General features: G+C 42.8%; 1 protein-coding gene across 4 annotated transcripts in view; it reads right to left on the reverse strand.

The window, feature by feature from the left end:
• Nucleotides 1–24,814, reverse strand: part of LOC132822354 (protein FAM3C-like) — a 58,523-nt gene that overhangs the window by 13,199 nt on the left and 20,510 nt on the right. For all 4 annotated transcript variants that reach the window (XM_060835650.1, XM_060835651.1, XM_060835653.1 and 1 more), the window contains 6 exons: nt 13,243–13,350; nt 6,337–6,457; nt 5,535–5,593; nt 5,387–5,437; nt 5,047–5,131; nt 376–502 (listed from right to left, as the gene is read on the reverse strand). In XM_060835650.1, coding sequence (XP_060691633.1) covers nt 376–502; nt 5,047–5,131; nt 5,387–5,437; nt 5,535–5,593; nt 6,337–6,457; nt 13,243–13,350 — 551 coding nt within the window. The remainder of the gene's footprint in view (nt 1–375; nt 503–5,046; nt 5,132–5,386; nt 5,438–5,534; nt 5,594–6,336; nt 6,458–13,242; nt 13,351–24,814) is intronic.

Raw genomic sequence — 24,814 nt, forward strand, 5'->3', positions numbered from 1 at the left:
ACCCCTCCCCCCTCCAAAAAGGTGTCAAGCCCAAAATCTGGGCTGCTCAGACTTCAATGTTCAGATACTAAGTTTGATCCCTTTCCCCTTGGTTACAAAAGTTCACTTGATGTGAATTATGAGGTTGTGAAAAAGCTGTCCAATCACTCCATCCACTTTAATTTTGTTACATGAAACTTCACAAAAATGGTTGCAAGTAAGACAAGATTTAAAAATATGCTGTTACTCAGCCTCAAATCACAACCATACAATCCATCTGTACATAAACTGGCAACATTCAACCACAAGAATATATATCAATTAAACAAAATATCAGCACTTCAATATATGATCAAATTAATTAATTTGGATTGCAATTATATTCTTCGTTCACACCTGTTCAAATGGACTTTTCTCCTTAATTGGTTTTGCTCCAACAAAAATCCAATTGTCCCGAAATTTCACATCATGAACTAAGGAACTTCCTAGCTCACTAAAAAGTGTTCTTGCTTCATCAGTAAACCTAAAAAAGGAAAAAAAAAGATCAATTTGTATTTACATCAAGCAACCATTTTTTAAAAATGTGGACTGAACTGCAAAAGCTATAGAGAAGAGCTGTACAAATCAGAAAAGCCTGTGTGGAACAGTAAATTAGCACACTGACCTTCTGGATCTATGTTTGAATACACTTAAGACTGAGAGGTTGAAGCTTCCTACGTGTCTGTAGGGAATTATTAAAATGAGTTTGGCAGCTGTTACATTTGATGTGACATGAGGCACAGGATGGGGACCAACAAGAGGGAAAAACATAGTTGATCTCATCCTTATCAACTATCGGTTGCAGATGTATCTGCCAATGACAGTATTGATAAGAATGACCTCTATGTAGCTCTTGTAGACACTACACATTAAGAATACCTTCTATTGTGATATGTGGCATTATCACCATGCTAAACGGGACAAACCTCGCACTGACATAACAAGTAAAGACTGAGCGTGAGATGCTGTGGGCCATCAACAGCAGCAGAATTGTTCATAGAGTCATAGAGGTGTACCTGTCCACGCCGACCAGATATCCCAACCCAATCTAGTTCCACCTGCCAGCACCCGGTCCATATCCCTCCAAACCCTTCCGATTCATATACCCATCCAAATGCCTCTTAAATGTTGCAATTGTATCAGCCTCCACCACATCCTCTGGCAGCTCATTCCATACATCAACCATCCTCTGCATGAAAATGTTGCCCCTTAGGTCTCTTTTATATCTTTCTCCTCTCACCCTAAACCTATGCCCTCTAGTTCTGGACTCCCTGACCCCAGGGAAAAGACGTTGCCTATTTATCCTATCGATGCCCCTCATAATTTTGTTAACTTCTATAAGGTCACCCCTCCGCCTCCGACGCTCCAGGTAAAACAGTCCCAGCCTGTTCAGCCTCTCCCTGTCGCTCAGATCCTCCAACCCTGGCAACATCCTTGCAAATCTTTTCTGAACCCTTTCAAGTTTCACAACATCTTTCTGTTAGGAAGGAGACCAGAATTACACACAATATTCCAACAGTGGCCTAGCCAATGTCCTGTACAGCCATAACATGACCTCCCAACTCCTGTACTCAATACTCTGACCAATAAAGGAAAACATACCAAACACCTTCTTCACTATCCTATCTACCTGCGACTCCACTTTCAAGGAGCTATGAAGCTGCACTCCAAGTTCTCCAACATTCCCCACTCAAATACTACCATCAAGCTACAGGAATCAATCCTGGTTCAATGGAGTATGCAGGAGGTCATGCCAGGACCTTGACACCATCCCGGACGGAGCAGCCCATTTGGTTGCCATCACATGCACAAGCATCCACTCCCTCCACCAGCAATGTTCAGAAGCAGCAGTGTGTACTACCTGCAAGATACACTGCAGAAATTCACCAATGTTCCTTAGACAGCACATTCCAAACCCACAATCATTTCCATCTAGAAAGACAAGGGCAGTAGGTACATGGGAACACCATCACCTGTAATTTCCCCGCTAAGCTGCTCCCTATCCTCACTTGGAAATATATTGCTGTTCCTTCACTATCTCTGGGTCAAAATCCTGGAATTCCCTCCCCAAAGTCATTGTGATCAACCCACAGCAGATGGACTGCAATGGTTCAAGAAGGCAGCTCACCACCACCTTAAGGGCGACTAGGGAGGGGTGATAAATGCTGGCTGGTCAGCAATGCCCATGTGTGAATGAATAAAAAGAATTTCCATTTTACTAAAATAACAATTTGCATTTATATAGCACTTTTAACACCAAAAAAAGGAAATCACTTCTTCAAAGTGATAATAATAGTAATTATGAAAAGCTTAATCAAATAGAAGCAGTGTAAGGAAGGCCTAAAATGAGAAGATGGCATTAACATCACTGAATCCCTTTGCTATCAGTACTGTGGCAGTTGCCATTGACCAGAAACTGAACTGATCTAGCCATATAAATACAATGACTACAAAAGCAAAACAAATAGGAAATCTATAGTGAGTAACTCACCTCCTAATCACTCTGAGCCTGTATAATGTAATTCTTGCCCTTGGCTTACATGAATGTAGTTCCAACAACACTGAAGAAGCTCAATATTACCTGGACAAAGCAATTTGCTGATTCGCACCCCTTTTGGTGTTCTAAACATTAATTCCCTTCACCACAATTGGGAATAGTGTGTACCATCTGTTATGATGTACTCCAGCAATACAGGATACCTCAACACATTCCAAGCCTGTGACCTCTGCCATTAGAAGGTGAAGGGCAGAAGATACAGGGGAACACCATCACCTGTGCGGTCCTCTCCAAGACACTCACCATCCTGACTTGGAAATACATTGTTGTTCCTTCAATGTCACTGGATGAAAATGCTGAAATTCCCTGTCCTAACGACACTGACGGTGTACCTACAAATCATGGACTGCAGCGATTAAGGATGAGAGCTTATCGCCACCTTCTCAAGGGCAACTTAGGATTTTCAATAAATGCTGGCCCAGTCAGTGACACCCATATCCCAGGAATGAATGAAGAAGAGTTAAAAGATGGTGGGGTTAGGGAATTTCAGTCAGTGAGATCTGGACAGCTGCTGGATGTATAGCTATAGAGAATCAATGGTGGAGTATAAGGAGGGAGAAGCACGAGAGGTAGAAAGAGGTGACAGGATGGAGAGGAATAAGGCCACAAAGGAATTTAAACCTCAAAGTAAAAATATTCATATTGAAAGGATGGCGCACCTAAAGTCAATGTTGATCAGTGAGGACAGGATGAGATGTGAAAGTGAAGGTACACTGCAGAGTTTTAGATGAGTTGATTTATGGAGGATAGAGATAGGAGTTCTAGGTCAAAATGTGTCTGAATATTTGAGTCTGAAGATGACAGACATGAATGAAAGTTTTAGCAACAGTTTGGTTGAAGTAAGGTTAAAGTCAGAGGTCATAAGAGAGATGGGACAACTGCTACAGAGAAATGGAATTAAAACATTGGCTCCAGTTCAGTTAGCATACCCTTTGCTAACAGCCTTGTTAAACTTGACATAGCTGAAGTTGGAAAGGGAGTGAATGGTTGGTTATAATTTTTTTTGGGTTGAGGCCATTATGTATTTGATCTTTCCATTAATTAGCTGGAAGACTTTTACTGCATCCAAGAGATTCTTGCATGTGACTTACCCACATCGATAGAGCCGCATCAATGCAGAGTTTTATTTTGATGTAGAGGTGCCGGTGTTGGGTACAACAAAGTTAAAAATCACACAACACCAGGTTATAGTCCAAAAGGTTCATTTGGGAGTACAAGCTTTCGGAGTGTTGCTCCTTGGTCAGGGTAGCTAGCTGTTGGACTATAACTTGGTGTTGTGTGATTTTTGACATTTAATTTGGCATTATTTAACTTGTTTCCAGGATGCTGGCATTTAGAAGTCACTCACTTTCTTGAATCTGGTTTTCATACCTTGGTAACAGATGCACAAATCAATTTTAAAAACTGTCTGAAGGCCACATTTCAGAATAAGGAAAGCTAATATAAACTTGGAAAGCTGATGATTTACTTGTGTGTAAAATAGTGCCAAAGTAAAAGCAACTATAATTTCACCTTCTGGTTTAATTTTTTTCTCCTATTTCCCTCAAACTGTTGGCGCCTGGCTTCACACACACTGTTTGGAAATCAGGTCCTAAAGCTCGCAGTTTCAACATGGAAATTGATGGCCTACAGAACTCTAGAGTAGGTAAATAGAATGCAGGTATTGGGAGAATTTTATCCACATTTTAAAATTTCCAATCTATCCTTTACTTGTTGCTTAAAAAAAACATGCTTCCCTTCCTGCTGTGTGGATATTAAACTGATGAAACACAGCGTATTCTGCTGATAATAATGTAGCTGCAGACAAAGGCATTAATAAGTCAACAATTCAGATTTTTATTATTTTGATACTCAGCTAATACTTCTAACCTCGGAATCTAAAGCTACTGCCTCTCCTAACCTACTAGCCAGTGTGCCAATGTTCTGGAGCAAGTTACCAGCCAGAATGATAGCCAGCTGATGAACATTAAGCATGCATGCTGTTTAACAGCACATTAAATATGATACAGCATGTGTTTAATCCAAATTAGCAGCTTACTGTCCCAGCTGGTAACCTGCTTCAGAGCATTAGAATAGACACAGACAGATGGAGAGATGCAACAGGGTTGGATGGATGTATTAGGAGCAGCAGCCGAGAGAAGTCTCACTAGAGTGGAAGCAGTATTAGGAGGCAGATCCACTATGTTTTCTCACAAAAAGTTTTCCTGTCGATAATAGAAACATAGGCAATAAAAGTTTGTACACTGGGATAACTATGATACAATGGGTTATAAATGATTCTGTTACAAATGATTTCTACTGTAATTATGAAATGATACATGTTCCATGGATGGGTTTGCATTCATTATTTCAAATCGCCACACATGATGAGATCACAATAAAACAAATTAGAACTGGATCATATGATGTGGTCTTGAGGCCAGACCACCATAGCCCATCACCCATTCCAGCCAGAAGCTGCTTTGACTCACTTTGTTGCCGGTTCATCAAAAGAAGCAAGTAGAACAATAGTCCCAGGTTTAACCTTATGTAAGAAATTCACCAGCAACTTGATATCTGGAAGAAAGGAAATTAGTAATCTTTTAATTCTATAATTTTACTTTCCTTGTCTTTCGAGACAGTAATTAATATTGAAACCATTATGTCCTGTTTGCGTTTGTTGTGAATTTATCTCAACAGCCACACCTCCCACCATCTACAAATGTCTAACAATGAAGGAAAGGGGTAGTTGATTATGTTTCTGTTTGTGCAGGATCAAAAATGTTTGTTCTAAATCAGAACAAATTCATTTCAAGTTTACAAGCATCTTACCTCCAGTCCACATGTCAAAAAAGTCAGTTGCTATTAGATCACCAGATGAAGCTGTGAAATGAAGAGATATAATCATCACTTTTTAGAAATAATAATTAATATGAAGCAGTAGGAACATTTATTCAAAAAATGTTCACATTCTACTCACCATTAACTAAAGCAATATTTAATCCCTTTCCAATGTTATTCTTTATACTGCTCATGATTCTATAAGGAAGGGAAAAAAAAATCTCAAATAGCAAGCAATCATTTTTACCATGGTCTTGAACCCATGCTTTGTGCAGTGTCTATATGACTGCTAAGCTGAACATTAAGCACCATCAGATTTTTTGAACTTAAGAGTGAGGAGTGCATTGTACTCAATAAAATCCTTACCATCACACTCAACATTGATAGAAAAGCAGAAGTTAATTTGGAAAGGATTGTAGATTGGAAATGCTAATCAATTTGACTTGAGACATTGTACAATATCTGAATGGGGTTGCAAATGTCTGGAAAAAAGTTATTTTTTAGGATGAGTGGAACATATGGTCTGAATTGGTTTATGGGCCTGAAGATTTAAGCCCACTGATTGCTTATCTGCAGATTTTCTTTATTTCCCAGTTGGCTTTAATCCATTCCAATCAATCAGCATTAGGGTCTCCTTTCTTCATTTCTGCTAATCTCTTATTGTGTACTGCTTCCCTTCTATGGTCGGTATCAGGAATGAGGACAAAATCATGCGAAAATTATTTGATGGCTGAATTCTTCATTTTGTTTCTTGACTCTGGTTGATATTTTATTAAATACTGAATGTCTTGCACCATTATAAGTCAAAACTGAATAATTAAGAGGCATACATTAGATTTAGAATGGTCTTCAATGAAACAAATATCATGGGAAGTTTACAATTCAAAGGATATTTACAATCCAGTTGCAGCAATGTTCAAAGTTAGATCTTTGCTACTTACGGTTTATCATTGATACAAATGTGGGGTCCAACAATATTAGCTGCCCCACTAATGATTTTAAATGGGAAATGGTTTGCAGTGCAACGTGTTTCCATTCCACACGGGGGCTTAACTTTTGACTCTGTAAATGTAAAAAGAAGCACATAATATACTTTTTTATAATTCAAAAATGAAATTGGCAGATGTTGTACCTTCCTTTTAGCTATTAAAGGAGTTTTAAAGGAGGCAATGAAGCAGGCAGTGAGCATGTGCACTGGGAATTTGCTGCCTGTCATATCAATAAAAAAGGCAAGAAATGAAACACCCGAGGATGGTGCTGAATAAAGCAATAGAAATTACAGGTTTGAAAAGAAACCCAACACCTGTTTAAGAATTCGTTTATCTTTGGAGCAAATTATATACCACCTTTTATTAATAGCTTCATAGAATAAATGAAACAGTTTCACTGGATTTTACTGGATGTAACTGAAATTTCAGCAAAACTGGAGTGAAATTATTTAAAATGTAAATATGTCTTCATCAGGCACTTTGTAAACTATTATTGCTTTAAGAGTGATGATCTTTTAAGAAGCTCAGCACACAGATGAATCAAGTATCTGGATGTAATCACATAACCTGAGACCACAACTGCTTTGCATGATAACACCCTAGAAAAAAGATCCGTCTATAGATTACTCTGTACTGTCTGTACTAGCTTAGTTATGACTAAATTATACCAGAGATGTTCAAATAAATGGAATCTGCATATCTCTTTGTGTTTTAGATAGCTAAGCAATCACATGTTGTAGCTGTAATCACTCCCCAAATGCCCAAGTATAAGCACAAATGTTAGAGATTATTTACTCCCAACATAGCACCCAGCTGTTGATTTTGTTATTAAATATTGGAGCAGCTTAGCCTCAGAGTAGACATACTCAGTTTTGTTGGCCAACCATGATGAAATAATGGCAAGCTCAACTTGAAACCAGAACTCTTTACTTTGGTAATTTAAGTAAATGAAAACTAATCATTTAAGTACAAGAGTAAAGATGTCTTGTTGTGGTTGTATTGAGCCTCGGTGAGTCCCAACTGGAGTACTGTGCCCGTTTGTCCTAATGTAAGGAAGGAAATATTTGTCCAACAGTGAGTTTGATGGAGATTCACCAGATTAATCCCTGGCATGGTAAAATTGTCTCTTGAGGAAAGATTGAGCAAACTGGGTCTGTATCCTCTGGAATTTTACAGAATGAGGGTGATTTCATTGAAGCTCACAAAATTCTTACAGGGCATGACTGTTTGGATATTGATAGGATGCTTCCCTGGCTGGTGTTTCCAGGGTAATCTCGGAGAAGAAGCAGGCTATTGAAGACTGAGTTGGGGAGGAATCTATTCACTCAGAAGGTGGTGAATCTTTGGAATTCTTTCCAAATGGGGCTGTGGAAGCTCAATCATTGAGCAGGTTCAAAACAGAAATCAATTATAGAGTCATAGAGATGTACAGCATGGAAACAGACCCTTCGGTCCAACCCGTTCATGCCGAGCAGATATCCCAACCCAACCTAGGCCCACCTGCCAGCACCCGGACCATATCCCTGCAAACCCTTCCTATTCATATATCCATCCAAATGCCTCTTAAATGTTGCAATTGTACCATCCTCCACCACTTCCTCTGGCAACTCATTCCATACACGTACCACCCTCTGCATGAAAAGGTTGCCCCTAAGGTGTCTTTTATAGCTTCCCCTCTCACCTTAAACCTATGCCCTCTAGTTCTGGATTCACTGACCCCAGGGAAAAGACTTTGTCTATTTATCCTATCCATGGCCCTCATAATTTTGTAAACCTCTATAAGGTCACCCCTCGGCCTCTGATGCTCCAGGGAAAACAGCCCCAGCCTGTTCAGCCTCTCCCTATAGCTAAAATCCTCCAATCCTGGCAACATAATTCTAAATCTTTTCTGAACCCTTTCAAATATCACAGCACCTTTCCGATAGGAAGGAGACCACAACTGCATGGAATATTCCAACAGTGGCCTAACCAATGTCCTGTACAGCTGCAACATGACCTTCCAACTCCTGTACTCAATACTCTGACCAATAAAGGAAAGCATACCAAATGCCTTCTTCACTATCCTATCTACCTGCGACTCCACTTTCAAGGAGCTATGAACCTGCACTCCAAGGTCTCTTTGTTCAGCAACACTCCCTCAGACCTTACCATTAAGTGTATAATTCCTGCTAAGATTTGCTTTCCCAAAATGCAGCACCTCACATTTACCTGAATTAAACTCCATCTGCCACTTCTCAGCCCATGGGCCCATCTGGTTCAGATCCTGTTGTAATCTGAGGTAATCCTCTTTGCTGTCCACTACACCTCCAGTTTTGGTGTCATCTGCAAACATACTAACAGTACCTCTTATGCTTGCATCCAAATCATTTATGTAAATGACAAAAAGTAGAGGGCCCAGCACCGATCCTTGTGGCACTCCACTGGTCACAGGCCTCCAGTCTGAAAAACAACCCTCCACCACCACCCTCTGTCTTCTACCTTTGAGCAAGTTCTGTATGCAAATAGCTAGTTCTCCCTGTATTCCATGAGATCTAACCTTGCTAATCAGTCTCCCATGGGGAACTAAGTCGAACGCCTTACTGAAGTCCATATAGATCACATCTACTACTCTGCCCTCATCAATCCTCTTTGTTACTTCTTCAAAAAACTCAATCAAGTTTGTGAGACATGATTTCCCATGCACAAAGCTATATTGACTATCCCGAATCAATCCTTGCCTTTCCAAATACATGTACATCCTGTCCATCAGGATTCCCTCCAACAACTTGCCCACCACCAAGGTCAGGCTCACCAGACTGTAGTTCCCTGACTTGTCTTTACCGCCCTTCTTAAACAGTGGCACCACAGTTGCCAACCTCCAGTATTGCGGCACCTCACCTGTGACTATTGATGATACAAGTATCTCAACAAGAGGCCCAGTAATCACATTTCTGGCTTCCCACAGAGTTCTTGGGTACACCTGATCAGGTCCTGGGGATTTATCCACCTTTACCCTTTTCAAGACATCCAGCACTTCCTCCTCTGTAATCTGGACATTTTGCAAGATGTCACCATCTATTTCCCTACAGTCTATATCTTCACATCCTTTTCCACAGTAAATACTGATGCAAAATGTTCATTTAGTATCTCCCCCATTTTCTGTAGTTCCACACAAAGGCCGCCTTGCTGATTTTTTAGGGGCCCTATTCTCTCCCTAGTTACCCTTTTGTCCTTAATATATTTGTAAAAACTCTTTGCATTCTCCTTAATTCTGTTTGCCAACGTTATCTCATGTCCCCGTTTTGCCCTCCTGATTTCCCTCTTAAATAAACTCCTACTTCCTTTATACTCTTCAAACATTCACACGATCTATCCTGTCTATACCTGACATATGCTTCCTTCTTTTTCTTATCCAAACCCCCAAATTCTTTAGTCATCCAGCATTCCCTATACCTACCAGCCTTTCCTTTCACCTTGACAGGAATATACTTTCTCTGGATTCTTGTTATCCCATTTCTGAAGGCTTCCCATTTTCCAGCCGTCCCTTTACCTTCGAACATCTGCCTCCAAACAACTTTTGAAAGTTCTTGCCTAATACCGTCAAAATTGGCCTTTCTCCAATTTAGAACTTCAACTTTTAGATCTGGTCTATCCTTTTCCATCACTATTTTAAAACAAATAGAATTATGGTTGCTGGCCCCAAAGTGCTCCCCTACTGACACCTCAGTCACCTGCCCTGCCTTATTGTCCAAGAATAGGTCAAGTTTTGCACCTTCTCTGGTAGATACATACACATACTGAATCAGGAAATTGTCTTGTATGCACTTAAGAAATTCCTCTCCATCTAAACGTTTAACACTATGGCAGTCCCAGTCCATGTTCGGAAAGTTAAAATCCCCTACCATAACCACCTTATTATTCTTACAGGTAGCTGAGATGTCCTTACAAGTTTATTTCTCAATTTCCCTCTGACAATTAGGGGGTCTATAGTACAATCCCAATAAGGTGATCATCCCTTTCTTATTTCTCAGTTCCACTCAAAATTCTATTTGCACAGGCTAAAGATGTGATAGGCTCCATGAGTTGAACGTTGTTATGGACCAGACCAGACCCCCTCGAATGATAATATGAAGGTAGCCTAGACTCTAACTTTTTGTTTATTTTGAAGGCAAATGTGAGATACTGTGTTCTGGATGTAATTCGATTGGTCAAACTACTCAACGTTAAGCACTATTGTTAAACTACGACAAAAGAAAGAGGATATTGGAATAACTTAACTCTACTGGAAAACTTAACAGAATAATAGATTATTTTACTACTAAACAGTAACTATCCCAATTTGGTAACATCCCACAAACACACTCTTGGCAAAAGATGAATTCAAATAACTGAATTGTCTCACATGCAATGACAATAGCCCAGGAGGGAAAACACCTAGAGAAAACTCAGTGAGAGAGTGTGGAGCAGTCAGGAGAGATTCACTGCCTTCCAGCCCTGCTGAGACCCCAACTGCTGAAAGCTAAACTAAAGATCCCTGGATCTGTGGGAACTTGACCCAACCCATTCAGGCTGTTTCTACTGTTCCAACTTTGAAAAAAACCCAAGGCCTCACAAGCTGTTCATTCTCTTACAGACTGCTTGTCACCTTTCATTAATCATTTTAAAAAGGACAAAATAACATCAGTTGAATGAGGGGAACTATGGAGCTGTGAGGGAGGAGCTGGCCAAAGTTCAATGGTGCAATACCCTAGCAGGAATGGCAGTGGAATAACAATGGCAGGTATTTCTGGGTATAATGCAAAAGATGCAGGATCAGTTCATTCCAAAAAGGAAGAAAGATCTAAGGGGAGGCAGGGGTGGCCGTGGCTGATGAGGGAAATTAAGGACCATATAAAGACAAAAGGGAAAAAGTATAACATAGCAAAGATGAGTGGGAAATTGGAGGACTGGGAAGCTTTTAAAGAACAACAGAGGATAACTAAAAAGGAAATATGCAAAGAAAAAATAAGGTATGAAGGTAAACTGGCTAAAATATAAAGGAGGATAGTAAAGGCTTATTTAGATATGTGAAAAGAAAAAAATGGTTAAGACTAAAATTGGGCCATTGAAGATAGAAACGGGTGAATTTATTACGGGGAACAAAGAAATGGCAGAAGAGTTGAACTGGTACTTTAGATCTGTCTTCATTGGGGAAGATACGAGCAATCTCCCAGATGTAATAGTGGCTGAAGTGAATTATAAAGGACTAAATTACGACACATCTGGATAGCAGTAACAGGATAGGTCAGAGTCAGCATGGGTTTATGAAGGAGAAATCATGCTTGACTAATTTTCTGGAATTTTTTGAGGATGCAACTCTGAAGATGGACAAGGGAGATCCAATGGATGTAGTATACCTAGACTTTCAGAAAGCCTTTGATAAAGTCCCACATAGGAGGTTAGTGAACAAAATTAGGGTACATGGTATTAGGGGCAAAATACTGACATGGATTGAAAATTGGTTGGCTGACAGGAAACAAAGAGTAGTGATAAACGGCTCCATTTCGGAATGGCAGGCGGTTACCAGGGGTGTGCCGCAGGAATCAGTGCTGGGACTGCAGCTTTTTACAATGTACATTAATGACATAGATGAAGGTATTAAAAGTAATATTAGCAAATTTGCTGATGACACAAAGCTGGGTGGCAGGGTGAAATGTGAGGAGGATGTTAGGAGAATACAGGGTGACCTGGACAGACTAGGTGAGTGGATGGATGCATGGCAGATGCAGTTTAATGTGGATAAATGTGTGGTTATCCACTTTGGTGGCAAGAACAGGAAGGCAGATTGCTACCCAAATGGAGTCAAGTTTGGTAAAGGGGCCGTACAACGAGATCTAGGTGTTCTTGTAATCAGTCAATGAAAGCAACCATGCAGGTACAGCAGGCAGTGAAGAAAGCTAATAGCATGCTGGCCTTCATAACAAGAGGAATTGAGTATAGAAGCAAAGAGGTCCTTCTGCAGCTGTACAGGGCCCTGGTGAGACTGCACCTGGAATATTGTGCACACTTTTGGTCTCCAAATTTGGGGAAAGACATTCTGGCTGTTGAGGGAATGCAACGTAGGTTCACGAGGTCAATTCCCGGAATGGTAGGATTATCTTACGCTGAAAAATTGGAGTGACTGGGCTTGTATACGCTTGAGTTTAGAAGGGTGAGAGGGGATCTGATTGAGATGTATAAGATTATTAAAGGTCTAGACACTCTGGAGGCAGGAAGCATGTTTCCGCTGATGGGTGAATCCCGAACCAGAGGACACAGTTTAAAAATAAGGGGTAGGCCACTTAGAACAGAGTTGAGGAGAAACTTCTTCACCCAGAGAGCGGTGGGTGTATGGAATGCTCTGTCCCAGAGGGCAGTGGAGGCGAAGTCTCTGGATACTTTCTAGACAAAGTTGGATTGAGCTCTTAAGGATAATGGAATCAAGGGTTATGGGGATAAGGCAGGAACAGGATATTGATTGAGGATGATCAGCCATGATCATAATGAATGGTGGTGCTGGCTCAAAGACCAGAATAGCCTACTCCTGCACCTAAGCCATAACATGGTCACAGTGGCCTACTCCCATTCCTATGTTCCAAAGCAAACATAAGCAAAAACCTTAACATGGCTCTGTTTGAGATGCTGACTGAACCACTGTGTAAATTGTTTAATTCTCATTTTATGATTTGTTTGAATCAATGTTCTTTGCCAAAATTCAAAACTATCATCCAGCTTTATATAAATCCGATAGTTAGTGTCACTGACAGAATACAGTAAATATTTCCGTTCAAATACATTGCAATACAACAAAGCTAACCTCTGCTTCTTTAGTAATAGAAATATGCACTTTGATGTCTGTACCTGTTAATTGTTTTGAATCACTCTGTTTTTCTGAAGAATTCATCAGTTTATTTGCAAGGAACAATGTCAGGCCAATGACCAGCAGGACCACTACACCACGTATCAAAGCTGGAAGATAACATTTGAAATGAGTTATTCTTTGTGGCATTACAGTTGAATTTTTCTGTTTGTAATATCATACCGATGTCTCGGTGGCCAGCTCCCTATGGAGCTCCTGACTGTACTTCATTCCTTGGTCATCTACTTACCTTTGATGAAAAATGTGTTGCTGGTTAAAGCACAGCAGGTCAGGAGCATCCAAGGAACAGGAAATTCGACGTTTCGGGCCAGAACCCTTCATCAGGAATTCCTGATGAAGGGCTCTGGCCCGAAACGTTGAATTTCCTGTTCCTTGGATGCTGCCTGACCTGCTGTGCTTTAACCAGCAACACATTTTTCAGCTCTGATCTCCAGCATCTGCAGACCTCACTTTTTACTCGTACATCTACTTACCTTTCTCCTCCACTGTTTCAGTCCCCTCTGCAGCCAGTTCATCTTAACTGCAACTGCAATTTGACTATAAGCATAAACTGCTATGGTCTCCTGACCAGATCTGCAATTAGCTTTCCTTAAACTTGGCTTCCAACTTCCAGGACTTCTCTATCTGCATCAAGATAATGTTTTCTACCCTCTAGCATACAGTTAAACACAGCCCTTGTTCTGCTGCAGTGTTGCTTTAATCTTTATATGTTGTTTCCTTCTATGGCTGTGCCTCTAGCTTGTAGGAATCGTAACATGATTGATTTTCGTATCCAGCTTAAGAAAGAGAAGAATGAGTAGGGTCCTGGGGTTTTAAACTTAGGCCATGTTCTAGTGAGAAAGAAACATTCTAAGGAAAGGACACATTATCTAAAACTAATACTGTGACCCTTGTAGGAAAATTGTACAAGACGTCAAGCATCCCAAATCCATGAAATGTCACGAATATTAAATATATCAGATAGAGTTGATGGTAGTTGTCTTTTCCCTAGGAAGGGGATTTTCAAGACTAAGGGACAAATTGTTAAGGGGAGAGAGAGAGAGAAAGATTTAAAAAGGACATGAGGGAAATTTTTTACACAGGGTGGTTCGTGTGTGGAGTGAACTTCTGAGGATGTGAGTGCAATTATAATGTTTAAAAGACATTTGGATGGATACATGAATAAGAAATGTTTAGAGGAAAATGGTCCAGGAGCAGGCTAGTGGGACTAATTTAGTTTAGGATTATGTTCGGCATGGACTGGTTGGACTGAAGGATCTGTTTCCATGCTGTATGACACTATAATAATAAAGTCTCTGGGTAAATGCCTGACTGTGATCACCAACAGAAAAAACTCACAGCAGGATACATTAATAAATATGAAAACAAAAACCAACCTATTATAACATACTAATGCTCTAAAATGCAGCAAAGCAAATTCTTAATTACTAATATGCAAACTTAAACTATACCCCCTTTAAATCCAAACATACATATTCACTCATAAACAATATGACAGGATAGACAAGGCAATTTTTTTCACTGTGCATGGAAAATATGATCAAGAAATGTAAAGTTTGTATATCAGAGACCAAGCTACAGTAAAGAAATGATGCGACCTTCTCTCAATAGTTTTTGGTTTATGGAATAATATAACATTGTCATTTCAGCAGCAGTCTCAACTATGAGCCAGTTAATTGGACTTAACTCTTGATTGAATGAGCAGTTGTTTTTTTTTGGAGGGGGGCACAGTCTTTTGTATTTATTTTCCACTCACAGAGAAAGGAAGTGATCTCACTGGCTGGCAGGTTTTTGAATGTCTGAGCTGCTCTCTCTCCTCTCAATTCAATGACAAATTGCAACTTATAACCAATCCACATGCTGTTGCTGGGCAGGTACTTATTTTTTCCTCAAAGAAACCTGTGGTCATGTTCCAGAAAACTGTCAAATTCAGTTGCAGCAAAAGCACACAATATAGTTCTATTCAATTGTAAAAAAAAAGCTGATAATTCAAATTTTTATTTCTATAATTCCAAATGGAATATGTGTAGTCCTTACCCATGAAGGAAGTTAATGATAGATTGAAAATGAAAGAAAAACTTCTGAAAGATCAATTGCAGGTCAAAAGATTGGACAGAACAATGAGGGATGACAAAAATATTAATAAGGAAGGAGAGATTAGAGTATGACAGAAAGCTAGCCAGAAATATACAACTAGACAGTGTGAGTTTCTACAAATATTTATGAGGAAAAAGAGTAAGTAAAGGTGAGTGTTGATTCTCTTGAAAGTGAGGTGTGCTGCTGGAAAAGCACAGCAGGTCAGGCAGCATCCGAGGAGTAGGAGAATCAATGTTTCCAGTAAATCATCCTGATGAAGGGTTCTTGCCCAAAATGTGTGAAGGGCCCTTGCTTGAAATGTTGATTCTCCCGCTCCTTGGATGCTGCCTGGCCTGCTGTGCTTTTCCAGCACCACACTCTTGATTCTGATCTCCAACATCTGCAGTCCTCACTTTCTCCTGCCTTGAAAGTGAGTCTGGGGAATTAATATTGGAGCTAAGAACATAGTAGATGAATTGAACAGAGATTTTGCACCTGTCTTCACTGTAGAGAATACAAATAACAGCCCCAAAATAACCGTGAGAGGGAATGTGGAATTTAAAACAATCAGCATCATCAGGAAAACAATTATTGTAGCATAAAGCTGATAAATCACCACATCCTGGTAGGCTTCATCCTAGGAAAAGGAGTAGCTGACGGGATAGTAAATATATTGGTTTTCATTTTTGAAAATTTCCTCGAGTCCTGAAAAGCCCCATCAGATTGGAAAGAGCAAATGTGACATGTATTCAAGAGAGAGAGAAAGCAAGAAACAACAGGTCAATGAGAAAATGTTGGCATTTATTATTAATGAATTCACAGAACATAGAATCACAGAAGTATTACAAGAGATTGCAGCAAGGCACATAGAAAATCTTAATACAATCAGAGGAGATGGTACATCATGATAATATTACTGGACAAGTAATCCACAGGCCCAGGATAATTATGGATAGAATTTAAATATAGCTAATAAATCTAGAATTGAAAACTTTTCTCAGCAATGGTGACCATGTAATAATCTTTGAGTGAGGCCCCTTTCGGTCATGGCTGACCAGGGATTGTATCCTCCATTAGATTAGATTCTCTACTAGTACGGAAACAGGCCCTTCAGCCCAACAAGTCCACACCGACCCTCCGAAAAGTAACCTACGCCCCCTTCGATTAATGCACCTAACAACTATGGACAATTTAGCACGGCCAATTGACCTGACTCGCACATCTTTGGAAAGTAGGAGGAAAATATGAGAGGAGACCAGAGTACTAGAAAAAACCCACACAGACATGAGGAGAATGTGCAAACTCCACACAGACAGTCACCCAAGGCTGGAATTGAACCAGGACCCTGGTGTTGTGAGGCAGCAGTGCTAACCACTGAGCCACTGTGCTGTTGCTTTAGCTTTCTCTTTCCCTGAAGCAAGAAGCTTGTGACTGAAGAGACCAATGCTGGAGAGACAGTCCCGGTCACAGAGGTCACACCTGTATATGGTCGTTGATCTGCTAGAACTGCTGCACTCCTTCCTTTGTACCTGTATGTCTGAGGCAGCACTCATCAGCTTCTTTTCCCCTGTTTTGAGGTGTTGGTTCAGGGTGCTTCGCCATCTCACGTGGTCTGCTGCAAGACTTTCCCAGGACTCCATAATAATATCAAGTGCCTTCATGACCCTCATGCAAACATCCATTTTGTTCAGCTGGGGATGCCCAATGGGTTTCTTTCTGGATGCAAGTTCTCCATTGAGAATATCCTTTGGGATGCAGCCATTCTCCATGTGGTAGATGTGGCCCAACCAGTGCTGTTGGGCACTGGTTGGGCCACTGTTGGGTTGCCTGAGTGAAGTGTACACGCTGTGAAGGCCAGTGCAAGATAGGACCGCTGTGTTGGACACTGTCTTGGCAGGATATGCCGAGGATATAGCGGATACTCCTCAAGTGGATGGTGTTCTGTCTTCTCGCCTGTCTGGCATATGTAGTCCTTGTCTCACTGCCATACAGCAGTGTGCTTATGATGCAGGTGTTGTAGACTGACATTCTTGTCTTCACTGTCAGTTTGGGATTTGTCCAGACTTGAGTTGTGAGGCGAGCAAGAGTTGAGGCTGCTTTCCCAATCCTCTTGTCAATGTCTGTCTCCAAGGAGAAGTTGGCAAAGCCAAGGGATGCACACTGATGGATGACATTGAGTGCATAGTCGTTGATGGTGATGACTGGCGGTGCCTCTATGTCCTGCCCCAAGATGTTCGTCTTCCTCAGACTGATAGTCAGCCTGAGTGCTGCATGTACTTTTGTCTTGGCTCTGAGGTAGGCCAGGTTGGAGAGCCCGCGATCTGATCGAGTGTATAGGTAAATCCCCTCCATTACAGTGCCAAAGGCATGTTTCAGAAACACAACAAAAAAAATCCCAAAGAATGTGAGAGCAAGGACGCAGCCTTTTTTGACACGGCTGCAGATGTCGACGGGCTCAGAAGAGCTGCCGTTGAACTGCACTGTCCCCTTCATGTTACTGCGGAAGGATTCCATCATGCTCAGCAGTTTCAGTGGGCAGCCAATCTTCAGGAGAACCTTGAAAAGGCCGTTTCTGCTGACCAGGTCCAACGTGTTGGTGAGGGCGATGAAAGTGACATACAGGGGCATTTTCTGTTCTTTGCACTTCTCCCGCAGATGGGAAGAGAGAGAAGATCATGTCCACTGTGGATCTTTTAGCTCGGAAGCTGCACTGTGACTCTTGGTACACACGTTCTGCCAGTTTCTGCAGGTGAGTCAAGATGACCCGAGCAAAGGCTTTGCCGACAGTGTTGAGGAGAGAGATGCCTCTGTAGTTGTTGCAATCGCATCTCTTGCCCTTGTTCTTAGAAAGGGCAATGATCTTGGCATCAATCATGGCCTGCGGTACAGCTGTTCCTTGCTAGCACTGACAGAGGACTTCATACAATGGGAGCAGGAAGCTAGCCTTGCAGGGCTTGATCAGATCAGATCAGGAGGAATCCCATTAGGCCAGGCTGTCAATGGTGTTGCTAAGCTCTTCTACTGATGGCTCTGCATCTAGCTCCTTCATGGTCGGCAAGTACGTGATGGGCATCAACCGCTAAAGCGGACATGGTCTGCTCCCTGGAGTAGAGATCAGAGTAGTATTCAACCTACCTCTCTATCTGCTGGCATTTGTCTGTGATCACTTCCCCAGTAGAGGATTTGATGGGTCTGTCTTGCTCTGAGCTGATCCTAGTGCCTTTCTTGATGCCTTTGTACATTCCCCTCAAGTTCCCCGTTATAGCGGCTGTCTGAATTTACTCACTTCTCTATGCCCAATACTCATTAGCACATCGCCTGGCAGTCTACTGAACCTTTTTCCTGGCAGCCCTGAGAGTCTGCAGATTCTTCCCGCTAGCTGACTGCTTGTACTCAGCGAGGGCGACACGCTTGGCTTCAATGATGGGGGTCAGCTTGGTTACCTTAGCCTTAAGCTAGTCATGTGTCTTGCGGATCTCCTTCCTCAAGATAGCCAGGTAGGTGAAGTGCATGGTACCCCACAAGGTTTCCCACTTCTCTGTGGAGGTGTGTCCGTGTCATGAGGCACTGCGTTCTCTCTCGAAAGCCTCTGAGAACTGTAACACAAGGTCTGGCCGGGACATCTTACTGACATTGATGTGAGGGTTCCCCTGTATTTTAGCGTGATGGAATCTCTTAGGTTGCAGCCTAATCTTGCAACACATGAAGGAGTGGTTTGTGTCATAGTCGGCACTGTGATAACAGTATGTGTGGAGAACATGTTTGATGGTGGTGGACCTAACTAAGATCAGATCGAATTGGTGCCAATGCTTTGAGCACAGGTGTCGCCAGGAATCCTTGTGCTGAGGCTTTGTCTGGAAGGAAGAGTTAGTGATGCACAAATCATGGTAAATGCACAGCTCGAGCAGTCGTTCTCTGTTCATTCATTTTGTCAGCTCTGGATTTTTCCTTAAGGTTTACTTCTGAAGCCTTTCCCACATGTGGGTCTGACTGCGAGGCAATGGAGTTTTGAAATCAGAGATTTCCTTCTATTTGCCAGGAAGCAGCCCGCTCCATGAATGGGTGGATGGTTATGGTGGGGGGGTGGGGGGGTCACTGGTTGGGGGGATGGTTGGTGGTGAGGTCTCTCCTAACCCTCCTCATCCACATCTCTCCTAACCCACTCTCTGCCCACCTCCCCCTCTCACCTAGTCACCTCTTTCTTGTCTAACCCAATTCTTTTATATCTCCTACTCCCCTCCTTACCCACTCTCCCACATAACTTGCATCAACTTGAGTCTCTTCTCCCCCCCACCCCCCCAACACCACCCCATCTCTCTCACCCTCCACTGTGTCTTCCCCTGCCCAGGTCTCTCTACCCCAGATCCCATTCCTCTTTCCACCAAACCAGCCCCTCTCCATCGCTCCCCCCCCCCCCCCCGCTGCCCCCAGACCCCAACTTCACATCCCCATTCCCCTGGATCTCTTTCTGTCTCTCCCTGCCCTGCCCTGCCCTGATACCTTTGTAGAGCTGGGCGATAGCGGTGGCCAAGTTCTGGGAGCACAGCCAAAGCCATGACATAATCTTTAATTGCTGTAAAACCCCATTTCGTGACTCAATAAAAACCAAAAGAACTGGAGATGCTGTAAATCAGAAACAAAAACCAAAATTGCTGGAAAAGCTCAGCAGGTCTGGCAGCATCTGTGGAGAGAAACCAGAGTTAATATGTTGGGTCAAGCGACCCTTCCCCAGTTCTGAGGAAGAGCCACGACCCGGAACGTTAACTCTGATTTCTCACCACAGATGCTGCCAGACCTGCTGAGCTTTTCCAGTAAATTTTTGCTTTTATTCTGTTTTGGTCACTAATTTCATTCAGGGAATGAAATCTGCCATCTTTACCTGGTCTGGTCTATAAGCAACTTCAGACCCACAGCAATGTGTTCGATTTTTAACTGGGTAAGCATAAGTGGTCCCCTTTGGATTGGCAGGTAGAGATGAATGATCAGAAGATCAAAGGTTTTAATTCTTTACAACTTGCATCAATAATAATGGACACTGGGAGGAGCAGGTGGTTAGTGAGAGGGATGATTTTGTTCGGGGTGGGGAATCAGTAAGGGGTTAGAAGTGGGGGGCAAATATCTGGAAGAGGAGCAATGAATAAATTGATTAAGGGGTGGTGAGCAGGACAGTGAGCAGTCAGTGGAGCAGTGGTGATTGGGAGAGGGGCAGTGAGTTGAGATAGTGAGGTGGATGCATGGTGGTCAGAGATCAGGAGTGAGGCAGTAGAGGTACCTGTCAAGGGTGGCAGGAAGTGGATAAGTGGAACAGTGAGGGATCAGGAGTGGGGCCTCTGAGGAAACAGGTGAGGTGTCAGGAAATGGGCTTTGTGGAGCTAGGAGGAGCCAGAAAGTGGGTTAGCTGGCAGAGGTGGACAATGGGCACACTGTTGGATCTCAGAAATGGAGGTAAAGCAAACTGGATGCCAAGTGAGATTGTGCAAGTGAGTTCTGGTCAGCAGCAGCAAACATAGCACAATTCTGAAAGCAGAGGATCAGTTTACAGACCTTCCCTCTCATTATTGGTCTCCGCCCTGCTTGCGGCTAGCCTGCTGGTTCTCACGTTAAGCTACAGTTAATTTCTTCATTGCATGACTCACTCTCCTAGGCTGATCCACATTCCTCTGTTGCTCTGGGACCTTCACCTCACTGTATGTTTATCTCTGCCCTGCAACTGATTCTACGCTCACGTGTGGATGTTCATTCAAATGAAAATGTTTGAATCTGTACATCCTCCAACTACTCGATCCTTTCAAATAGTTTCTAGATATTGTTCAGCTTGCAGTGTGCTCCTTGGATGCTGCCTGACCTGCTGTGCTTCTCCAGCACGACATTCTTCAGTCTAATCTCCAGCATCTGCAGTCCTCACTTTTGCTCATTATTTAGTCTGCACACAAGTCTCTGGAGTCATGCAGTCACTGCTGCCTCACAGTACCATGGTCCCAGGTTCAATCCCAGCCTCGGGAGACTGTCTGTGTGAAGTTCGCACATTCTCCCTGTGTCTGCATGGATTCGCTCCGGTTTCCTCCCACAGTCCAACGATATGCAATTCAGGTGAATTGGCCATGCTAAGTTGTCCATAGTGATAGGTGCATTAGTCAGAGGGTAGTGGGTCTGGGTGGGTTACTCTTTGGAGGGTCGGTGTGGACTGGTTGGGCCAAAGGGCCTGTTTCCACACTGTAGGGAATCTAATCTTAAAAAGTCTCTGGAGTGAGTGAATTTCCTTGATGCTCCACACCAAGTCCACCCTACCAATACCAACTTCAGCCCACTACGAGACTGCAAACTTTAACCCTGGATTCCCTCATGTTGTACTATATCTTTATCCCTTTTACCAAAGGAAGTGTGTGATCTAATAATTACTCCAGAACCAGGCTGGCCTGTGTCCATTCAGGGGATAGGAGTGGGGAGGGCTGATTTTTTGCTGCTCCAACCCTGAGCCTATAGCTTCTACTTCAACTTATTTTTCTGATGTGGTAAACTTTTCTTTCCCTTTTTTTTAGATTCTCTCTCCTTTCAGTCAGTGGATATCAGCAATGCTGACTGGGGCATTCAGGGGGTAGTGTGGAGCTGCCTTCCTGAATCACTGCAGTCCCTGTTATGCTGACAGGATGGGCTTTCCAGGGTTCTGACCCAGTGACAGTGAAGGAACGGTGATATATTTCCAAATCAGGGGAGTGAGTGGCTTAAAGGGGAACTTGTAGGTGATGGTGTTTCCATGCATCTGCTGCCCTTGTCCTTCTAGATGGAAGTGGTTGTGGTTTTGGAAGGTGCTGTCTGAGGATCTTTGGTGAATTTCTGACGTGTATCGTATGGTTGGTACAACCTGCTGCTACTGAGTATCAATGGTGAAGGGACTGGATGTTTGTGGATAAGCGGGTTGCTTTGTCCCAAATGATGTCAAACCTCTTGAATGTTGTGGAGGTGTCAATGTTGTTCAGGGGTGGACAAGGTTAAAAATCACACAACACCGGGTTAGCACTGCTGCCTCACAGCACCAGGGTCCCAGGCTTGGGCAACTGTCTGTGTGGAGTTTGCACATTCTCCCCGTGTCTGCGCGGCTTTCCTCCAGGTGCTCCGGTTTCCTCACACAATCCAAAGTTGTGCAGGTCAGGTGAATTGGCCATGCCAGTGTTCAGGGATGTGTAGGTTGAATGCATTAGTCAGGAGGAATATAGAGTAATAGGGTAGGGGAATGGGTGTGGGTGGGATACTCTTTGGAGAGTTGGTGTGGACTTGCTGGGCCAAATGGCCTGTTTCCACATTGTAGGGATTCTATGATTCCAACAGGTTTATTTGGAAGTACTAGCATTCAGAGCACTACTCCTTCGTCAGGTAACTAGTGAGGCAGGATCATGACACAGAATTTAGAGCAAAAGATCAGTGTCATGCAATTAAAATGGTATATTGAAAAAAAACCTAGATTGTTGTTAAGTCTTTAGTCTTTTACAATGGGGTTGCAGGTTTTGATTCATTAATATGTAAATCCCAGAACTTCTTTTGAGTCACATTCTTGAGATAACTTAAGGTTTTACAACAAAGTAACATCTCAGCTCAGACAATGTATTAAAGGTGTGAGGTTAGAGTCTAATATGTATCCCAATCTTGAGTCAGATTGGTTCTATTTCCAAAGTAGGAATTTATAAAATGTTGTATGGATTGACTGCCTGTGTTGACTGCCTGCAGGTTGTGTGCCTTTTGAGCAAGATTAGTGGGCGGCACGGTGGCACAGTGGTTAGCACTGCTGCCTCACAGCGCCTGAGACCCGGGTTCAATTCCCAACTCAGGCGACTGGCTGTGTGGAGTTTGCACGTTCTCCCCGTGTGCTCTCCCCGTTTTCCTCCGGGTGCTCCGGTTTCCTCCCACAGTCCAAAGATGTGCGGGTCAGGTGAATTGGCCATGCCAGGTAGTGTTAGGTAAGGGGTAAATGTAGGGGTATGGGTGGGTTGCGCTTTGGCGGGTTGGTGTGGACTTGTTGGGCCGAAGGGCCTGTTTCCACACTGTAAGATTCCACACAATCTAATCTAATCTAATACATCTGCAAATGCAAATTCACCCCATAGACTGGTGTGTGTGTGCGTGTGTGTGTGTGCGTGTGTGTGTGTGCGTGTGTGCGTGTGTGTGTGCGTGTGTGTGTGTGTGCGTGCGCGTGTGTGCGTGCGTGCGTGTGTGCGTGTGTGTGTGTGTGTGTGAAAGAGTGTGAGCATGTGCGTGTGAGTATGAGTGCACGTGAGAGAATGCTTGTGTGTGCGCATACTTGGTACAGTGTGTGCATGAGTGTGACGGAGTATAAGCCTGTGAGAGGGTGTGTGCGTGTGTGTGAGTGTGGGAGATGCATGTGTATGTCTGACAGAGGGTCTGCATGAGTGTGTATGTAAGAGTGTGTGCGCGTGTGTAGTGTATCGAATCACCTGTAGTATGACATGAACCCAAGGTCCCAGTTGAGGCCATCTCCATGGTACCGAACTTGGTTATTGGAGCTATACTCATCCAGGTCAGTGGGAAGAAAATTCCATAACATTCCTGAATTGTGCCTTGTAGTTGGTGGACAGGATTTGGGAATTCAGGAGGTGAGTTACTTGCTGTAGAATTCCTTGACTTTGGTCTGCTCCTGCCTCCACTGTATTTATGTGGCGAGTCCAGTTGAGTTTCTGGTAAAGGGTAACCCCGAGGATGTTGACAGTAGGGGATTTGATGATGGCAACACCACTGAGTGTCAAGGAGTGATGGTTCGATTCTGTCTTGTTGGAGATGGTGAATGCCTGATATTTGTCTGGTGTGAATGTTACTTGCCACTTGTTAGGTCAAAGCTGCATATTGACCAGGTCTAGTTGCATTTGAACATGGACACTCTCTGAGGAGTTGTGAATGGTGCTGAATATTTTGAAATCATTGGGGAAGATCCCCACTTTTGATTTTATAATGGAGGGAAGGTTATTGATGAAGCAGCTGAATATGGTTGGAAAGATAGACAGTTCCCTGCGGAATCCTGCAGAGATATCCTGGAGAGGTAATGATTGACCTCCATCTACCATACACATCTTCCTTGTGCCAGATGGGACTCCAAATCAACAGAGCTTTCCCCCAATTCCCACTGACTCCAGTTTTGCTAAGGCTCTTTGATGCCACACTCAGTCAAATGCGGCCTCAACGTCAAGGGCAGTCACTTTTGCCTCACCTTTATAATTCATCTCTTTTGTTCATGTGGCTCTGGCAGATCCCAGACTAAGCTTCAGTTACCAGATTGTTGAATAATCAAGTGTTGCTTGATTACACCTTTCTATCACTTTTCTGACGATTGAGAGTAGACTGATGGGGTGCTAATTGGCTGAGTTAGATTTATCCTGTTTTTTTGTGCACAGGACATTCCTGGGAAACTTCCCACAATGTCAAGTAGATAGTGATGTTGTAGCTGAACTGTTTGGCCAAGGATGTGGCAAT

The sequence above is a fragment of the Hemiscyllium ocellatum genome, chromosome 14 (assembly GCF_020745735.1).
Source record: "Hemiscyllium ocellatum isolate sHemOce1 chromosome 14, sHemOce1.pat.X.cur, whole genome shotgun sequence".
Lineage (NCBI taxonomy): Eukaryota > Metazoa > Chordata > Chondrichthyes > Orectolobiformes > Hemiscylliidae > Hemiscyllium > Hemiscyllium ocellatum.